Here is an 18,971-nt window from a genome sequence, read left to right on the forward strand (position 1 = left end):
AAAAAGTGATGGTTTTTAAACTGGTCAACACTTGATCATTCATGTTATTAAGTTACCACTCTCACCTGCTCCCCAAAGAAGTCCATCAGTCATTATTTCACGGACTTGTTTCTCCATAAGTTTTAGATCAGTTTCATCATCCCATGGTTTCACTTCAAGGACTACATTGGACTTTGCAACAACTGGGTTTTCTGTAATGAGAAAAATTGCATAAAGTGAAAAAATCTATTAAAACTATTGTTTTAATTTTTGATAAGTTATTAAAATAATTGGTTAATTATGTCAAACCTATACAGTGTACAGTAAGAAAAATTAATAACCATTCCAGAAAGAAAGACAGTTTATTAAATAAACCAACCAGAAACCAATGGTTTTGAAAAAATTAACATTTGTGTTTTCTTTTAAATAATTCAAGAGAGAAAAAAAACTTGTATCATGGATTGATAGTTACTGAACCTAGGTGTATTCTCTGTGCACAGTTCACGCTCAAAATTGGAGCTCAGAAAAATAAATTAGTGTCACAAACTAAAGGGCTGTATGATAGTACTGAAGATACCCACTTCTTCAATGTATGAGATTATCTGGAGTAAGAAGTGGTTTTCATCTAGCTACTCGTAGTTTATGCTATATTCTAGAAGATGAATAACACATCCAGATCCCTTATTAGCTTATAATGTACAACACAAGCAATACTGTGCAAAATATTTCAGCTGTTATCTGACATACAATCATACTTTATTACTCTATGAAACCAAATTCATTGTGTGGTAAATCACATAACTTCACAAACCAATATAAGTACTGATCATCTTTCCTCAGGTTTATTTCCTCTCTTGTTTTCCACCATTATTCTCATTTTTAATTTTTTTTATTTGTAACTGTTTCATAAATCATTTCTGTTTTGTAGTTGAATTAACTTTACCTAAACCACTCTTTAATATTAGAATTAAACTTACTTTTTAAAACTGGATCTGAAAAGTTCACTTCAATGTAAATGGCAAAAACAACAATTATTATTAAATTTATTTCTGTTTATTTTACAAATTAATGTTCAAAAAAACTTACTTTTTGCTTTTTTGGCTGCATATTCTTCAAGCCTTTTGTTTCGAAGTGTGTTAGCTTCCTCATCTTCCTACAAAAACATGAAGCACATAAAAATAGAATTTAGTGCAATATGGCAAACTACAATTACATAAACAGAATATAGCTAAGCACACTTCACAAAAATCACAGAATAAGCTATGGACTTGGAAAACATATATCATAAGAAACAAGCTGTGAAAATTAACATCAGCTGCCATTACAATTTATAATAAATAAACTAGATGAGTAACATGCAAGTTAAAAATTCAGGCTGACTTAAATAAATATAATGGAACACACAACTCTATCACAGTAGCAATTACCAAAAACTTTAATTCTATTATTTAATTCTACATATTCCTCAAAAGCTGACAGTTATTAATAAGAATGGACCTGAGTTATATGTTACTGTGTTTAGCTTCCTTTAATATGCAATTCCAGATTAAACATCATATTTGTTTGCTAGATAACACATAACAAACAGTAACATGCATGATAATTTAGCTGCTTTCTACCATGCAATCATACTTTACTACTTTACAAAGCCAAATTCATTTAATGGTAAATCATGTTATAGAGGTTAAACTTATGCTAACTGTCACTGTTCTAAGAAAGAAGACATTTCTGTGAAACCAGCAAGAATCCATTGTCACAAAATCAGTATACTGTCAGTTGTTCTGTTTTCACTTAAAATGGTAAAGACATGTTATTCTGATAATTGAGTGTTGCAATTTCATTTGAATTGCAATGCTAAGGCTAGAAGCAAGTTTGGCCCTGTATGTTTACATACTGCAAGTCACATCAATAAGGTAAAATAAAAAGCAAAACAACAACTTTGTTTACATTGCATCTTGAAACAACTAATATTACAGCATATAATGTTGACACCACATGCTATCAGTTGCTTTCAATTAATAATTAGATTATGCCAATCATCTGTTGCAATATAACTTCTCCATTTCATAACTTTTTTTCATTATGTTTGAAATAATACAGTCAACGTCATTAAATTTTTCACATGAAGCTGGCAGTGGGACACCTTGCAGTAAAAGTAACAATAATGATGTCAAACTTTCATAGCTGCAACAGCCAGGAAAGCTTAAGGATTTTTTAATATTTGTATTTGTAATTACTATTTCTTCTGGATGAAGAATCATTTTAAAACTACTTAAAATTGTTTACAAAGATATCAGTACCTCTTTTAACCCTTTCGCAACAGACTCAGTATAAAATGCACAAGTCCGTAAACATATTAATTTAATACTATAACTTTTAATGCTATAAGTGTATCTTCACAAAATTTGATAGGCTTAGTAATGATTACAAGTCTTTTGTACAAAAAAGTTATAACACAAATGCTTGGTCTGAACAGCTTAAATCTCATAACATTATACATTTCTGTATATTTATTTTTATCATACTAACTTTCCAGCTTCACCTAACAAACAATATAAAAGTTACAATAAAACTCATGTTACCATATCCAATAATATAAAACTGATCTTTAGTCTTTAAAAAGTGACCTGTCTTGAATGTGTTATAGTGGGCTAGTATTTTGTAAAATACAGTAATATTTCAATTATTATACATTGTATATGTATGCAGATTATTCCTATTTAAAAAAGTCCTCAAACTTATTTTTCTTAAAACATAGAGCAGTAAATGAAGGACACAAGTAAATAATTATCTTTAAAGTTATGACAGCCTTTATACTCTATTGTTACACCTTGTAGCTTGCCAAGCCTTAAGAATCAGTTTGTTTAGGTTTTATATACATGTTTAAATAATGCAAAAAAAATCACAAATTACTATATCAATAGCACAGAATTCTACTATAATTTATCAAGTTTAGTAACTAAACTCTATTTTGGTGTAAAAAATATGAAATTTCAAGTAGATTACAGACTAAACCTACCTCTGAAATCTTGTTTTGAAAAAAATGAAATAGCTTCTTGATACATGAAAATGGCCTAGAAAGCCACAAGGAGGACATTCTGAACTTATAAATGGTTATTTTCTATCATATACACAAAGAAGTTTATATAATGGATCATTTCCAAAAATGGAAAGAGGTGAGTGGGGCCACTGTTTAAATCAGTACATAAGCACTATCTTGGCAAAATAGAAAACACAGTACATTCTTATTTTATATTCTAGCTTGTTAATATAATATTGATAATTAGAACTTCTAATTTGTACAAATTTATAGATTTGATATTCTAACATCACAAATATCTAATGTGAACCAGTGATGCACTCAACATACCATGTGACACACAAGAAGCAATGTTTAATTTTGTTTAATATTTACTTTTAAATTAAGAAATTTAATAATTTGAAATTGTTATGGTTTGAAAACAATTTAACACAAGTGGAGATTATCTGATTGAATCTGAGTAATCTAATGCATAAATCATATCAAATTAAAATTATTTTAGCATGAAAAAACCCATTGTAAATTGTTTGATCATGTTTATTATTTTTAAATAACTTTCCTCCAAACAAAGATTACTGATAAGCTAATACACACAACAAGAGGCCTGATAAGGCCAAGTGGTTAAGGTGCTAGACTCAATCTGAGGGTCACAGGTTTGAATCCTCGTCCCACCAAACATGCTTGCCCTTTCAACCATGGGGGCATTATAATGTGATGGTCAATCCCACTACTTGTTGATAAAAGTGTAACCCAAGAGATGGCAGTGGGTGGTGATGACTAGCTACCTTCCCTCTAGTCTTACACTGCTAAATTAGGGACAGCTAGTGCAGATAGTCCACATGTAGCTTTGTGCAAAATTCAAAAACAAAACAAACAAGCAACAAAGCATTACTGACTTTATTTCTTAAATCATGAGAAAACCATGTTTGTTGTTAAGTACAAAGCTATAAAATGAGGTAAATGTACTACACCCAGTGGAGGTACCAAAACTCAGTTTTTAGCATTGAGAGCCTTCAGACACATTGCTTGGCCACTGACGGAAAAGGAAACTAAAATTACTTTGTAGTCTAGAAACTCCAAAGATGGCAATTTTGGACATATCTTTTCAAGACAAGTTTGAATCATTAATTAATAAATATTTAAGTCAATTAACGGCATACTAGCTAGTACCAAGGTCTACCCTCTTGGAGTAAATTCAGCATACATACAAACATATCACTAAAGCCACATTCTTGACATCATTAATTAAATTATTTCTAACCTTTTATACTTCTGCCATCACCTTTTTATATTTATCTTTCAATTCCACTTGTGATGTGGAAGGAAAGGTCACAGAATCATGACAGCCAACAGAAGAATGAGCAGACTTTGAAAGTAACTATGAACATAATATTGTATTCAGCTTGCTGCACAACATCTACTCCTTTATGTCATTTGGAGACTTTCATACTTGTTGTGCTTGGCCATTAAGTTTGTGATGTACTAATGAATTTCACTAATCTTATCACTTATCACAGTCTGAAATGCAGGAAATGCTTTTATTTTAGCCAATAAAAATGCCTAAATATTTCAATAAAAAAAACACACTTAGGAAGTTTTTTTCAACAAAAAGTCTCCCACTGACTCATGTGGAGGCTTTTAAAATGGTTTTAACAGTGTATTATCAGATCAAAATTTCATTTAACTGGTAAATGTTACTGAGAGCAGAATAACGAACAAGCAGTCTTTTGTTGCCATGGAGAACTAAAAAATTGGACATAAAACCAATCCATTGGTCATGCAGTCTCCGAGTAAAATGCCCATTAGCTGTCTATAGCATGTTTCCTATGTGTTGCGAGACTATATGTTCATGTTTAAAAACTGTTTCTCTAATGCTATTTCAACATGATATACTTGTAACATTAAAATATTACAGTCTAATTAAATTTTAATGATAAAGTATTAACTTGCTTACATCTTCATCAGAGCCAAACAAGTCAACGTCATCATTTTCAACTGAAGCTTCTGGTGGTTGTGGCTGAAAATAAAATGTATTTTAGTTAAATATTTAAAACAGGTCACTAGTTACTCCTACTTAAATTATATAAATACTGCCATCAACTACAACTAACTTAAAATATATATATATATATATACATACATACATACAAATACTTTAATGAAAAATACTGTTACTAAAATTAAACTAATGAACTTAGGACTAATATTATGTCTAAAGCACTTATAACATAGTGTAACTACAGAAACTTCAAAAACAATGTATGAACACACCTTGTCTATTCCAGCACCAGCTACTTCTGGTTTTTATTTTCAAGTGAACTGACTCTAGCATCTAACTTTGAAACTAAGTTTGTCAGGTTGGTAACAACTGTAGAGAGAAAAGGTATGACATTTTAACAAACAATATGTGCATCAGTTTATGTTTTAGAAATTAAAATTATGTTACAAAGTTAAAAGTTTTCATTATTTACCACACTTTATCCACCTTTTATTAAACTCCTGAAAAGTTGAATAAAGTGGTTATTATTACTCTTTATTAGTTTGGTTTAAAGAAAATCCATAGCATCAATGATAAGACTAAGTTTTATCCAGTTTGCTACATTGCCTTAGACATCAATTACTGTAACATTTCTACAATTGAACTTTCTCAATTACAAAGAATATGAAACAAAACCAAGTGTGACTGATACATGCATTTAATAGTTGAAAATGTATACAAAGTTTTACTTTATATCAATGTTCAAAGATCTTAGCAGTCAAAGGCTTTAATTAAAGAATAAAAACACCCTAATTTGAGATTAGTGTGATCGCTTCACATCACAGGTCAGTAATAAACTTACCTACAAGACAATACAAAGAAGACTAGTTGATTAAACTTTACTAGTTGTATATTAAACCTATACAACTCAGCTTGATCATTTTGACTAATCTTCTAACCACTAAACAGCCATGAAACTATAAAAACCTATAACTGTATTTGGTAATCGATTATATTCAATTAACCGATCAGTAAATGCCCCCTACAACATTACAAGGTATTATAATTGTGGTTAACCATGTAATTATTTTACATAAAATAAGAGGTTAAATTTCTCATTTTTAAATTCTGTAAAGTAATTTTTTACCTGACTGTAAAAAACTGATGAATTGAGGTTAAAACCAGAAAAGCACTTCATGTATTAATCTATATGAAAAGAACAACTATATGTCCCCTGGTTCACTTTTGTTACCAATTGAATGCTTTAAGATATGAATTTAGAAACATATATTTTGCAAATGTATAAAGCAAATAAGGAAGAAAATTACTGCATTAAAAATAACAGTTCAAACCTTAAGGAAATAAAACATTTGATGCTACTGGGGATTGGTAAAGTGATGGCTTTGAAACTTTTTAAAGGAAAAAAAGAAAATTTAGAGTTTCTCTTTTAGGTGTAGTGCTTAAAAGTTGGAAGAATATTTTAGTATCAGAAACAGTCACAGAACTGTAAAGTATGTTTATAATATAACAACTGTATATCCAGTTTAATATTACATTGTCTCGTATGACATTGTATTACATTGGATAGTATAGGAAAAGAGCTAGGTTCAAAATCAAAATATCTTGGATGAATTACAATTTTTTTTAAAAAGTAGGTCAGTCTTAGAAAGCTTATTATAACAGAAAAAACTGTATCAAAATAAATACTTTTTCCACTTTGAAAATTATGTAAAAGGTGAAATGATAAAGCTGTATGATAAACACTTGTAAAAATTTCCTCATACATTGAACACCTTCAAAAACTATTGAAAAAAACAGTTTTGCAATATATAGGTACCTTAGAACAAAGTTTAGAGGTATGGGCAACTTACCATTTTTAAGGTTTGTATTTTCTACTTCCAAATTCTGAATTCGTGAAGCTATCTCTGTGATGTCATGAAGGTTACTTCCACCCAAGGTACTAGAATCACCCTAAATGTATCAAATCTAAGTTCAGTAAAACACAAGTAAAGAAACAATTACTATCCTAATAAAACTTGAGAAGCATAAAAACAACATGGTTACAGTGTTTAAGTAGAGAAAAACTAATGCCTATTACAAAACAAAGTTCTCTAATGCTTCAAAACAAAAAAAAACATGAAATTAATGCATTGGTCAAAGTGTAGATGTATTTTTTACATAATGTCATAACATATTTTCTTAACTATAAAAAACTAAAATCAACTGAATGCATCCTTAGGCACTGTTAGACATGGTACATGTTCTAATTCCATTTGAAAATGCCCAAAATCCCCTTTCAGTATCTTGAAAAACTCAAAACAGAAAACCATGATAGGTATCACACTGAAACTACAAAAACTTCCATGCCTGTGAACGAGATCTCTGAACCTTTTGAGTACATAACAACACCTCTTAAATCAATTATACTTGAAGTTTTCGAAGAAGTTCCTAGGTATTACACAACTTTTCCCTCTTCTGATTTTAGAAAAACTGCAACACTACCCAAGCTTTCCTTTTAAATCTTAGAGAAAATAGGTGAAGTGAATGTGGCAAGTTTTTAAATTATTTATATCATATACAACTACTTTTACTTTTCTCAAACTTAATTTCTTCAATATTTTAATGTTATAAATATTAACAGAACCAGCAAAAAACAATCAAGTCTACTAATGTAAGTGTATACTGATATGTGAATGATACAAAATATTCAATTATTTACTCTCATAAAGAGATTAACAGCACAAGTTTTCTAAAACCTAATTTAGTAATTTACTTTCTACCTTGCCAAACTGGTAGCATTATTAAGCAGTTATTGTTAAACCAATACAACAACTTTCAGGTCCCTCACCTAGTTATTTCATATATACTTCTAACTATTCACACCACCAAACTGTCCGCATGCTGACATAAATGTACATGGTTGTGCTTTTGTATGCGAATATTGATCAAGGTAATAACAGAGAATACTCACTGATAATTTATGTACAAGTGGAGAAAAAAAGCATTATTGAAAATAATCATAGAAAGCAACATTCATACTCTTCAAAGATGACATGACAACTAAATCCTTCTAACAATAGAAATTATCCACACATGGCTTTTTGGGGCAACAAGTATAGTTACCTGCAAAAGTAAGGCTGTTACAATAACCTTTAGTGACTAAAAGAATTTATCCACCTATACTGAATTTTTGATGAATATTTATATGTATATTTGTTAAAAAAACACAGAATTTTACTACACTGATTCAATCTTACTAGACCTACAAAACAGGATTAAATGTAATGCCAAGTTTGCTTGTAATTATACAGTTTCAAAAGACAAAACAAAACAGTTATTTCATAGTAACAAAAAAAAAGTATTTCCCACCTATCTAGAGATATACAAAGATAAATTACAGAAAATATATTTAAAACAAATTATTAAAATTTGTATTTGAGTTTAGGTTGGTTGAAAACACAAAACAAACCATATATACAGCATACATGCAAAGCAAAACCAAATATACCATTGTACACATTCATTAGTTTATGCAAGACAACAGCCCCAAAGAGTTGTTACTCACTGAGATCAGGGAATTTTTTATGTGTTGGCGAGCTCGGGCGATTTCATCAATAAGAGAGCTTTGTGGAGCTTGCTTGCCTGGTGGGTTTTTCTTAGCTGGCTTTTCCTGATAAAAGGAAATGCATGCAAGACTAGCATGTTAACCAACTGCAACTGTTTACCAAAATTAAAAACTATTTTCAATTATGTGCTTTAAAAAAATTACAAATGTGAAATATGGAAACAATAATAAAAAACTTCCCCCAGAAAAACTGCATTACTGTTGCTCAGTTTCTTTTTTCCTTCACATAGATTACATATCCAACACCATAGCAGTATCAAGTTGACATTTCTGGTGATTGTAATTATTCAAAGAAATTTAATTTTTTACAGAACAAGCAACATTTCTGTAACCTGTGATTTTTCATCTTCAGAAAAACTGAAGATGTAACTATACAGATGTTTGGAATTAGTATTTCCAAATTTTTATTACATGTGCCCACCAAAACCATTTTACATTATTTCCAAATATAAAACTGTTAGATTTGAATAAGAAAAAACAATAATGTTAGATATTGTGAATGAAAATAACCAAAGCCAAGGATTATCACAAAACAAAAGCTATGCATTAGCTATGGTTGTTTTTTTAAATATCAGATACCAATAGTTAAATGTTAGTGTTAACAAACAGTTTGTGATAAAGCAACCTTAATTTGGAACTGATCACTGCAGTGTAATGACACTGTCAAACTTTAAAATACACTGTACAAGAAGTCGTCATTATTTCAAAACTTTATTATTTTCCAGTACATATTGAACCATAGTTTCAAGTGTCAGCACACAGTATGTGAAACATCCATTACTAAGGAATCATTATGTACAAATTTAATCAAGAATATTTACTCTCAGTTATGATTGTTATTTTTTGTACAACTCATTAAAATGATCATATTTTTGATACATGAAATGACAGCTAAATCATTCTAACAACAAGAACAGAAAAGAAAAACCCACACATTAATTCTTTGGTAAACAAATACAAGTGAGTAATAAGGTATTGTTGTCAATAATAATAACAGAAAACAAAATTTACATTCTTCAAACAAACAAATCTGAAGATTTCTCAGATTTTGCATTGTTTACCAACATCCATGTAAGTATTTTAAAAAGTTTTTATCAGTGTTACAACACTAAACCTTCTTGTTCTGTTTACTAAACAGAGCTTTATATATACTTCTGTTGAAATATTAGATGAAAGTTCAAACACTTAACTCAAAATGAAAGTTTGAGCTATTATATAAATTATTTCACAGTATCAGTTATATAGCATGATTGGTCAAACAGTGCTAGATACGTACTATACCACCTGCTTGCTTTTTTACCAGCTGTTCTTGCCACAATCTTTCAGCATCAAGATATTTACACTGGTCAAACCAAATTTTTTCATGCAGCAGGGGTTGGGCCATGGCTGGACAGTATTCTAGTTAGAAACAACAACAGGTAAGTGAAATAAAATGTAAGATAATACATTTAAAAATATCGGACTGAATAAAACTTGAGTATGTACAACACAAAACTGGTTTTGTTTGTTTTGAATTTTCAACAAAGCTACTCAAGGGCTATCTGCACCAGCTGTCTCGGACTTGAACCAGATTTGTAAGTTTCACCAACTATAACACTCAGCCAGCTGAATGCTAATAAGTGTCTGTTAATTTTTTCTTAAAACTGTAGTTAAATGTTCTATGAACATGTTTTCTGAGAATTAATTATATTAACAATACATATATAAAGAACATTTATTATTTTTCTAGTCTTTTGCAGAAACTATTTTGTGTGTGTATTTAGTTAATTCCTGTATGTCCTTGATTGGAATTTTAATATTTATATTTGTAACTACTGCTTCAAATCTACTTCTTGATAAAGTGTTATAAACTGACCCATGCAAAAACATTAGTCAAAGAAAGTCCAACATGGTCAAATATCTGATCCTCAAATTTATCAACTGTAATGGCAAAGACAAAGGATTTAAAGGTGATGGAAGAATGCACATGTGTATAACATTAAAAAGTATTCATCAAATGTTTGAATGAATTTTTAAAAAATCTCTACAGTTGAGATAAATCAGTAATAATTCATCACCATTTACTGAATCATGTTTGAGACAGACACTAATGTCTAGATGCAATATTATATGATCCCTGATTTAATCTGTAATGTTTTATATTTTTCTGAATATTCATTTTCTGTAAATATGATAATAAATGTTTTAAAAAATAACCTTAATCTGGCTGTAAGTTGTACACAAGACTTCCATATGAGTGCTACAACCACTGAGGCAATCAGTCTTTGCAATTAAATGTTGACAAATAATTTAAACCCCTAATGTAAACTGTTATTCTGGTTTTACCTGATATTGTATGATACTGCTCTTAACATAACATTTAGTAATTTAAAAAGTTATAAAAGATCCTAATTTGACTGGGACTTCTACCTCAGTCATACCATTGAGCCAATTCAAATGTTACCAAAGAGAGCATTTCAGAGCTTTTTTTTTTTAAATGCAGCATCACTGATTTATAGTGTCCTCATTCTGTGTCATTACACAGTTCAAACCAATTAATACACAATATATGAGTGAGTCAGATGGTCTATAATTTGCAGACAATTTAGTACAATAATTCATCTGCAAGTTTCAGAAATACATTTGCTCTCATAAAGTATAGCTACAATGACAGTTACTATGCTCCAAGAACTATTCAACTGTAATTAATAAATTTTATCCTTCATTATTCTGAAAACAAAAAAAAGATGTTTTTGTTAGTTTTCTTAATATAGTAGCATGATGTACCTGTAAAGAAATTATTCCCAAGAAGATTTAGAATTTAAATGCTTTTACACAAACAAATATCGAACTTGAGCCAAGTTCATCTACTTGTGTTACAGTTTGATACTGGATGAATATGCTTAAAGTGTACTGTATTTTATGTCCACACAATACACTGGTGTCAAGGTCACTCCAGAAAACTTTTCTTACTTCAACTACCATAGGCTAATCTCCCATATAATTTGTTTGAATGCATCTCCGAACAGTTGGTATGGGTATTAACACTTTTACTATTAAAGCAGAGAACAAGGTTTTGACCTTCCTAAGTCATCTTCAGGTTAACAAAATTAACCTCTATGCCAACTTGAAGATGACCTAGGAAGGTCGAAATGTAGTTTTCTGCTTTAATAGTAAAAGTGTTAATACCCATACCAGCCATTCTGAGATACATTTTTATTTCAAGTGGGGTTATCGTCATTAGGTTTGTTTGAATGTTACACAAAGCTACACAAGGGCTACCTACCCTTCTTTAATTTAACAGTGTAAGACTAGAGGAAAGGCAACTAGTCAGTACAACCCACTGTCAACAGCTGGGCTACTCTTTCACCAATGAATAGTGGGATTCACCGTAACATTATGATGCCCACACGGTTGAAAGGGCAAGCATGTTTGGTGTAATGAAGATTCAAACCCACAACCCTGAGATTACAAATCAAGTGCCCTAACCATCTGGCCATGTTAGACCTTTTCCCCTAAATCAGTTTTGAATTCTGTACCAATATAAAAAAGGTTTAATTTCAAAAATTTTCAATTTCAGATAAATAATGAAATACTAAAACTTTTTTTTCCCCTTTTTATTGTATATCTAAAATGAAATCTGATACTGACCAAGTTAGCTGTAAGTATATATGTAGCAGTGATAAAGCTAACACCTACACAGTTGATTTATGTTACAATATTCAAAGAAAACTAAATATGCTGGTTGTGAATATATTCACACAAATCTCTCTCTCAAAATAAGAAGATATGAATCACAGTTTAGATATAAGGTTTAATACAGCTGTAAAAATATTAAGAACTTTCATACAACTAAGACAATGTCAATGTCAACAAAGGTAAAACTTAAAAGAAACTGAGTATGACATTTAATTTTATACTGGAGTGTAGCCATATGGCACATTCATATTTAAAGTATAACCTGCTTACTTTACATTTACAGCTTTAAATTTAACTTTGCAAACATAAAATTTGGAATTTGGATTAAACCAAAGTTCAGGGTCTAGAAGTTTTCTCTCATTTATCTGATAAATGAAAACAAATAAATAAAAACTATAAAGTATAAGGCTATAACTTAAAAACAATCAGTTTCAGCTAGTACTTATGCTATCCCATAATGCTATTACTAATACTTGGCTCTGAGAGTTCCATATGATTCGACTTAATTTATTACTTAAAAATTAGACAAAACAAAAGTAAATCATCGTTTTAAAATTTGGTTATTAATTTGGTCAATATTAAACCTAATTTTGTTACAATTTATATGAATAGAAATACTATGCATCCTAAAGTATAAATAATACAGCACTATAGTATAACTGTGTCTTAAATACGCTTCGTATCTTATTTGCATTTCACACTAGAAGTAATAGTGATTCCCACAACTTGTGTTACACTTTCAAGTTTAAAGCTAGACGTTCTTGCTTCATATAAAATGACTCAAAAGGGCTAATGACAAGAATTATACATAAACACTTTCCTCATAACAGGTTGAAATCAAATTTAGAAACGTATATTTATGGTTTGATTTTATATTGCTGAATACATCTATTTTCAAAGGAATTTAATAACTTACTACTCACATTAACCTTACCCCACCAACGTGACAGAGTGAAAGAATGAATAGTGGAAATACATTATAGAGGCCGCGTGTATCGCTCTTCTGGTAAACTTGTTAATAATTTCTCGTCAAGATTAATTAAACTAACTGTAAATCACAAATAGTTTCTAAATTAATGAAGCCCAATGTATATAGTCAATTGATAAGAAGTGTATGCAAGACAGCTAAAATCTATGATGATTAGGATTCCTTATCAACTAGGTATCCTCATTATTAAAAATATACATATATAATGTTTCCTGATAATATCCTGTAAGGTTCATTAGTTTCTAAATTTGTAAACTAAGCTAACAATACAAAATGATTTTAATAGAAGTACAGATTGGTAAAAGCAAAATATTAAGAATAACAAGAAATATTCAAAATTGTGCTATGCTTCACTAACAAGTGAGAAGGTTTTTGTTTTGTTTTTACTTTCTCGCAAAGGTGGCCGGATGGGTTAAGGCGTTCGATTCGTAATCCGAGTGTCGCGGATTTGAATCCCCGTCGCACTAAATATGCTCACCCTTTCAGCCTTTGGGGGCGTTAAAAAAATAACGGTCATTCCCGCTATTTGTTGGTAAAAGAGTAGCCCAAGAGTTGGTGGTGAGTGGTGATGACTAGCTGCCTCCCCTCTAGTCTTACACTGCTAAAGGACGGCTAGCGCAGATAGCCCTCGTGTAGCTTTGCGCGAAATTCATCAAACAAACAAACAATTTATTTTGCTAATGTGTTTTTGGATTATTAATTAGAGAAGATTTAAAGATACTAAACATGGTAGAAAATAAGGATAATTTTCTCAGAAACTGGCATAACTCAGTAACAAATGATGAATTGAATGTTAGATTGTGCTCTATATTTATTCTAATAACTTACAAAATCTGTTTGTTGAATAATTCAGAAGGATAAGTCAATAACATAAATGCTACATTATTATTCAAAACCTACATAAATAACTCAATAAAAGACAACTAAATATACCATGCATGTAATATTTAAGATTATATTACACATTGAAACTTCCTTTATTTTTAACAACTTTGATTAGCAACAGAACTGATTTATCACAAAAAAAGCTACTGTGTTACACCAGCAATAATAAATTAATTGCACAAAATTTTAAAACTCTTTAACAAAGTCTGCAAAAATTTAAATGATGGGGCTGGACTAGTCTTTAAATACAAAAAATGTTTTTTTGTTTTTCGCGCAAAGTTAGTCGAGGGCTATCTGCGCTAGCCGTCTTTTGTTTGTTTGTTTGTTTGTTTGGGAATTTCGCACAAAGCTACTCGAGGGCTATCTGTGCTAGCCGTCCATAATTTAGCAGTGTAAGACTAGAGGGAAGGCAACTAGTCATCACCACCCACCGCCAACTCTTGGGCTACTCTTTTACCAACGAATAGTGGGATTGACCGTCACATTATACACCCCCACGGCTGGGAGGGCGAGCATGTTTAGCGCGACGCGGGCGCGAACCCGCGACCCTCGGATTACGAGTCGCACGCCTTACGCGCTAGGCCATGCCGGGCCCCGCGCTAGCCGTCCCTAATTTAGCAGTGTAAGACAAGTAGGAAGGCAGCTAGTCACTCTTGGTCTACTCTTTTACCAACGCATAAGGGGATTGATTATCACATTATAACGCCCCCACGGCTGAAAGGGCGGGCATGTTTGGTGTGATGGGGATTCGAACCCGCCACCCTCGGATTATAAATCGAACGCTTTAATACACTGGGTCATACCGAGCCCATTACAAAAAATAAGAAATAAATAAAAATCACGCTGCTCACGGTTCGCATCTCACTCACGTGATCCAAACATTACTGTGATATACTAACAATAACGATAAATAATAATGCACAATATTGGTTTAATACTGCATAAACGTGATGTTAAGCCCCTTACCGCTGAGGTATTTTTAAGCTTGCAGACTTAGAACGCTATACTCCGGGAATTGATTCTCCATAGTAAACACAGCAAATAACTCAACATGGCTGTGATTTTAAAACTATCGATTGAACTTATTAAGTTAAAAGAAGTGAGAAGGTGATTTAAAATAACGACATATTACCAAATTTTACAAATATTTATTAATTTCCGACAAGGTAAGACTGAAATTAGTGTGAACAACATGTAATAATGAATCCTCGTTTGAATTTTCAAATTTCTTACCTGTTTTAGATTATTTAATTCTGCAAGAGATGGCGCAGCATGACCAGGTGGTTATGGCACTCACTTTTATCCTTTCTCTACAAAGCCTGGCATGGCCAGGTGGTTAAAGCACTTGAATCGCAAATTGAGTGTCACGGGTTCAAATCCCTTCACACAGAACATGTTCTCCATTTCAGTTGTGAGAGCGTTGTAAGTAACGGTAAATCCCAATATATGTTGGTAAAAGAGTAGCTGAAACGTTGACGATAGGTGGCGATGACTACTTGCCTTCCATCTAGTCTTACACTGCTAAATTAGGGACGGCTAGAGCAAATAACTTTCGTGTAGCTTTGCACGAAATTGAAAAACAAACAAACAAATTGTGTAAGAGTATACTAAAAATGTGCTACTGAGCTCAGTTTCACCCTGACTCTGACTAACTTCGTCAAACAGAAAAAAAAAAATCAGCATAGAAATAGATAAATCACAACTTTCATTTATAAAAACAATCAAAATTTTTAAACACAGTCAAGTGTTCACTGTGAACCATAGCTATGCAAAATTTGTGAAAGAGAGAATGTGAGAGAGCCTTTAATAGTTTTCTCTCATCAGTTCAGTCTGAGCCCTCTTAAATACAAAAAGAATAACAAAAACCACTGAATTAACAGGTAAAAATACAGAAACTTTTTAAGTTAAGTACAAATACAAACGAATATCTCAAGTTCAAAATCTAAACTTTAAGACTCTGTATTACAATCTACAAAAATCTGAATGACAGAAGAGAGCTGGCCTTTATATACAAAAATTAACTATACAACAAATAAGGTGCTTGCAACTCGCATTTCAACCATGTGATTCAAGATATCTCTGGTTTTAGCACAGGGGAGGAGAAGCCCCCGAAATATTACCCAGTTAGCTGAAAGAAACAACAGCTATCTATGTTGTGACATCACTAGAGATGGTACAGTTATCTTTCCTGCAAGAAAACATTTTTCATGAGCAGTTAGAGAGATTTTGGGCCTGTGTAAGAGCCAATCACGAGAATCCTGTTCTACGGCTTGGATATAGTGAGAAATAAAAAAAAGTAATATAAGAACACACACTGAAGGTGAATTTTGATTGATATAAAACTGTGAAAAGAAATTCTCAGATAAGAATATTACCAATTAACATTTGTATGCCAATTAGTTTATTTAATAACGATGCAGGTTCTATTCAAAAGTTCCATGATAGGACAACAGTAAGTCTATGGATTTATAACGTTAAAAGCCAACGCTCGGTTCCCCACGGTAGGCGTATAAGATAGTCCAATGTGGCTTCGTTCTAAAAATAACAACAAAAACTTTTTTAAAATGGTTAGATCAATGGCGTATTTAAGTAGGGGCTAAAGAGGGTGCATGATCTTAATGAGAGCCCATTGATAATTTTAAGTCATAAAAAAATTGTTATATCAAGGTTTTCTCTTAACATAACTTAACAAAAGACTGTAAGTTTTGTTCACCCCTTTCCACATCTTATGTATACAACAGGTCTAACGCCCATGTCAGTGACTTTATGATAAAGACTTTAGATATCCATAATTTTGAGCTGCAGACTGGAGGGAAGGTAATCAGTTGGTGGTGTTCATTTTTAATCAACTGCGAATTTGAATACCTTTGATAACATCGCACACAACTGAAAGTGCAAAGCTTGTTGTTAGCATCATTCCTGGATCACGAGACATTTTGGAACCACAGCCCAATGTATTAATTACTAGGCCACGTGCGATTATACCACATAAAATCAAGTAGATATAATTTCAAATTTTCGATTTGTTTTGTTTGTTTTTGAATTTCACGAAAAGATACACGAGGACTGTCTGCGCTAGCCGTCCCTAATTTAGCAGTGTAAGACTAGAGGGAAGGCAACTAATCATCATCACCCACCGCCAACTCTTGGGATACTCTTTTACTAACAAGTAGTGGAATTCACCATAACATTAATACACGGCTGAGAGGGCAAGCATGCTTGGTGTGATGGGGATTCTAATCCGCGACTCTGAGATTACGAGCCGAGCGCCCTAACTATTTGGTCATACCAGGCCTATTTTCAAATGGAAGAAAAAAAGCGTCACCAGTGTAAAAACATTGAAAATAAATATTTCTGGTGTCTTTTCTCTTTCTAAACTGACTATTATTAAGTGCTAAACTACACAACATGCTATCTGTACTCTAGCCACTGCTGGTATCGAAAGTTGAAATTTTGTGACGAACCTGCAGAAATTCCACTAGACGAATGACGATTGGATAGGGGAGTGGAAATAAATCATTCTTAACGAGATACACTTCATTAATCAAATATCTTCACACAGAAAGAAACTGATTGGACGTTAATCATAATATATGATAGACGATTTTGGAATAATTAATAATATTTTTCATAGGAACTATACTTTTGGCAACTTTTGACAGCTAAACAAAACCCAAATAACCCGGAATACAACTTTGGATCATCACAACCAATGATATATTTTTGGTTGTACAATATTATCGAGTTAAACGACAATATTCCTTTATCTATAATTCAGTCCTTAATTAACAAACTAGTAAATGTTTATTTGTTTGTTTTAAAACGCAAAGCTAAAATTAAACTATCTGTGATGTGCCAACCACGACATCGAAACATGATTTTAGGATTATAAACCCTCAGATTATTCCACCAGGGGTTGTATCTAAAAGGTCTATAAAGCAGCAGAAAGGATTTTATGGTGTTTGGAAAAATGTATAAAACATGTGTGTGTTTTTCTAATAGCAAAACCACATCAGGCTATATGCTGAGCTCACTGAGAGGAATCGAATCGCTGATTTTAGCGTTGTAAATCCGGAGACATACCGCTGTACTAGCGGGGGGCCGAAATAGATATAGAAAAAAAAAAAACAAAGATAAAAAGATACTTATACCAAAACAAAAATCATGTATGTGAACGTGCTAATAGTTTTCTCTAAAGGGAAGTTATTCAATACAGATGAAGTCTGTGGTGGATTTGTTCATTATCTCCTACACTTTACAAAGCGTTCTATCGAGGTCATAGACAACCTCATGTTTTGTTTGTTTGTTTGTTTTGAATTAAGCACAAAGCTACACAATGGGCTATCCGTGCTCTGCCCACCACGGGTATCGAAATCCAGTTTTTCAGCGTTGTAAGTCCGCTGAGCCATATAACCTCATGTTATATTTAAGTTTATACAAAGTCACTTTGCAGTTTTTTAACAGAAAAATCAGCACTGAGCCCCACGATTTAGAATATTTTACTACCATAACTCAAAATTGAAACGCTGACAAAATAATTTTGTGAAATAAGAACTTAATAAAATAGACGTAATGAGTTTTTTTACAATAATCTGTAGCAATGTAAAATTAAGAATACAATACAGTCAATGTTGACACGTATTCACGTGGCTAAAACCGCGTCAGAAAGACCGACATAACGAGTAAAGGTATAGTTTACACAAGTGTGACTTTCACACAACTAAGACACTATCATAGTGTGAAGTACAGTGGAGTGCCGTTAAGCCGCGGTATTTGGGGGGGGTCAACTTGCTTAACC

At 31.8% G+C, this 18,971-nt stretch overlaps 2 protein-coding genes across 2 annotated transcripts in view; both read right to left on the reverse strand.

Moving 5' to 3' along the window:
* The window catches only part of LOC143251618 (putative elongation factor 1-delta), a 5,011-nt gene extending 1,935 nt beyond the window's left edge, over window positions 1-3,076 (reverse strand). The window contains exons 1-3 of the mRNA XM_076502886.1: window positions 2,999-3,076; window positions 1,066-1,132; window positions 66-191 (exon numbers count right to left, since the gene is read on the reverse strand). Coding sequence (XP_076359001.1) covers window positions 66-191; window positions 1,066-1,132; window positions 2,999-3,076 — 271 coding nt within the window. The remainder of the gene's footprint in view (window positions 1-65; window positions 192-1,065; window positions 1,133-2,998) is intronic.
* Window positions 1,066-13,262, reverse strand: LOC143252590 (elongation factor 1-delta-like). Its single transcript, XM_076504951.1, has 7 exons — window positions 13,217-13,262; window positions 9,899-10,020; window positions 8,563-8,667; window positions 6,869-6,968; window positions 5,291-5,387; window positions 4,974-5,036; window positions 1,066-1,132 (listed from the first exon to the last, which is right to left on the reverse strand). The coding sequence occupies exons 2-5, from the start codon at window positions 10,004-10,006 to the stop codon at window positions 5,311-5,313; spliced, it is 390 nt and encodes a 129-aa protein (XP_076361066.1). The 5' UTR covers window positions 10,007-10,020; window positions 13,217-13,262; the 3' UTR covers window positions 1,066-1,132; window positions 4,974-5,036; window positions 5,291-5,310.
* Window positions 13,263-18,971: the final 5,709 nt, after the last annotated feature.

The sequence above is a fragment of the Tachypleus tridentatus genome, chromosome 6, assembly GCF_004210375.1.
Source record: "Tachypleus tridentatus isolate NWPU-2018 chromosome 6, ASM421037v1, whole genome shotgun sequence".
NCBI lineage: Eukaryota > Metazoa > Arthropoda > Merostomata > Xiphosura > Limulidae > Tachypleus > Tachypleus tridentatus.

Excerpts from the sequence above, each read along its gene's own strand:
- LOC143252590 (XM_076504951.1), bottom strand. The coding sequence starts at position 10,006 with ATGGCCCAACCCCTGCTGCATGAAAAAATTTGGTTTGACCAGTGTAAA. Across the intron at positions 6,969-8,562 it reads TAAAAAATTCCCTGATCTCA|GGTGATTCTAGTACCTTGGG; the intron begins GTGAGTAACAAC and ends TGATACATTTAG. Across the intron at positions 5,388-6,868 it reads AAATACAAACCTTAAAAATG|TTGTTACCAACCTGACAAAC; the intron begins GTAAGTTGCCCA and ends TTCTCTCTACAG.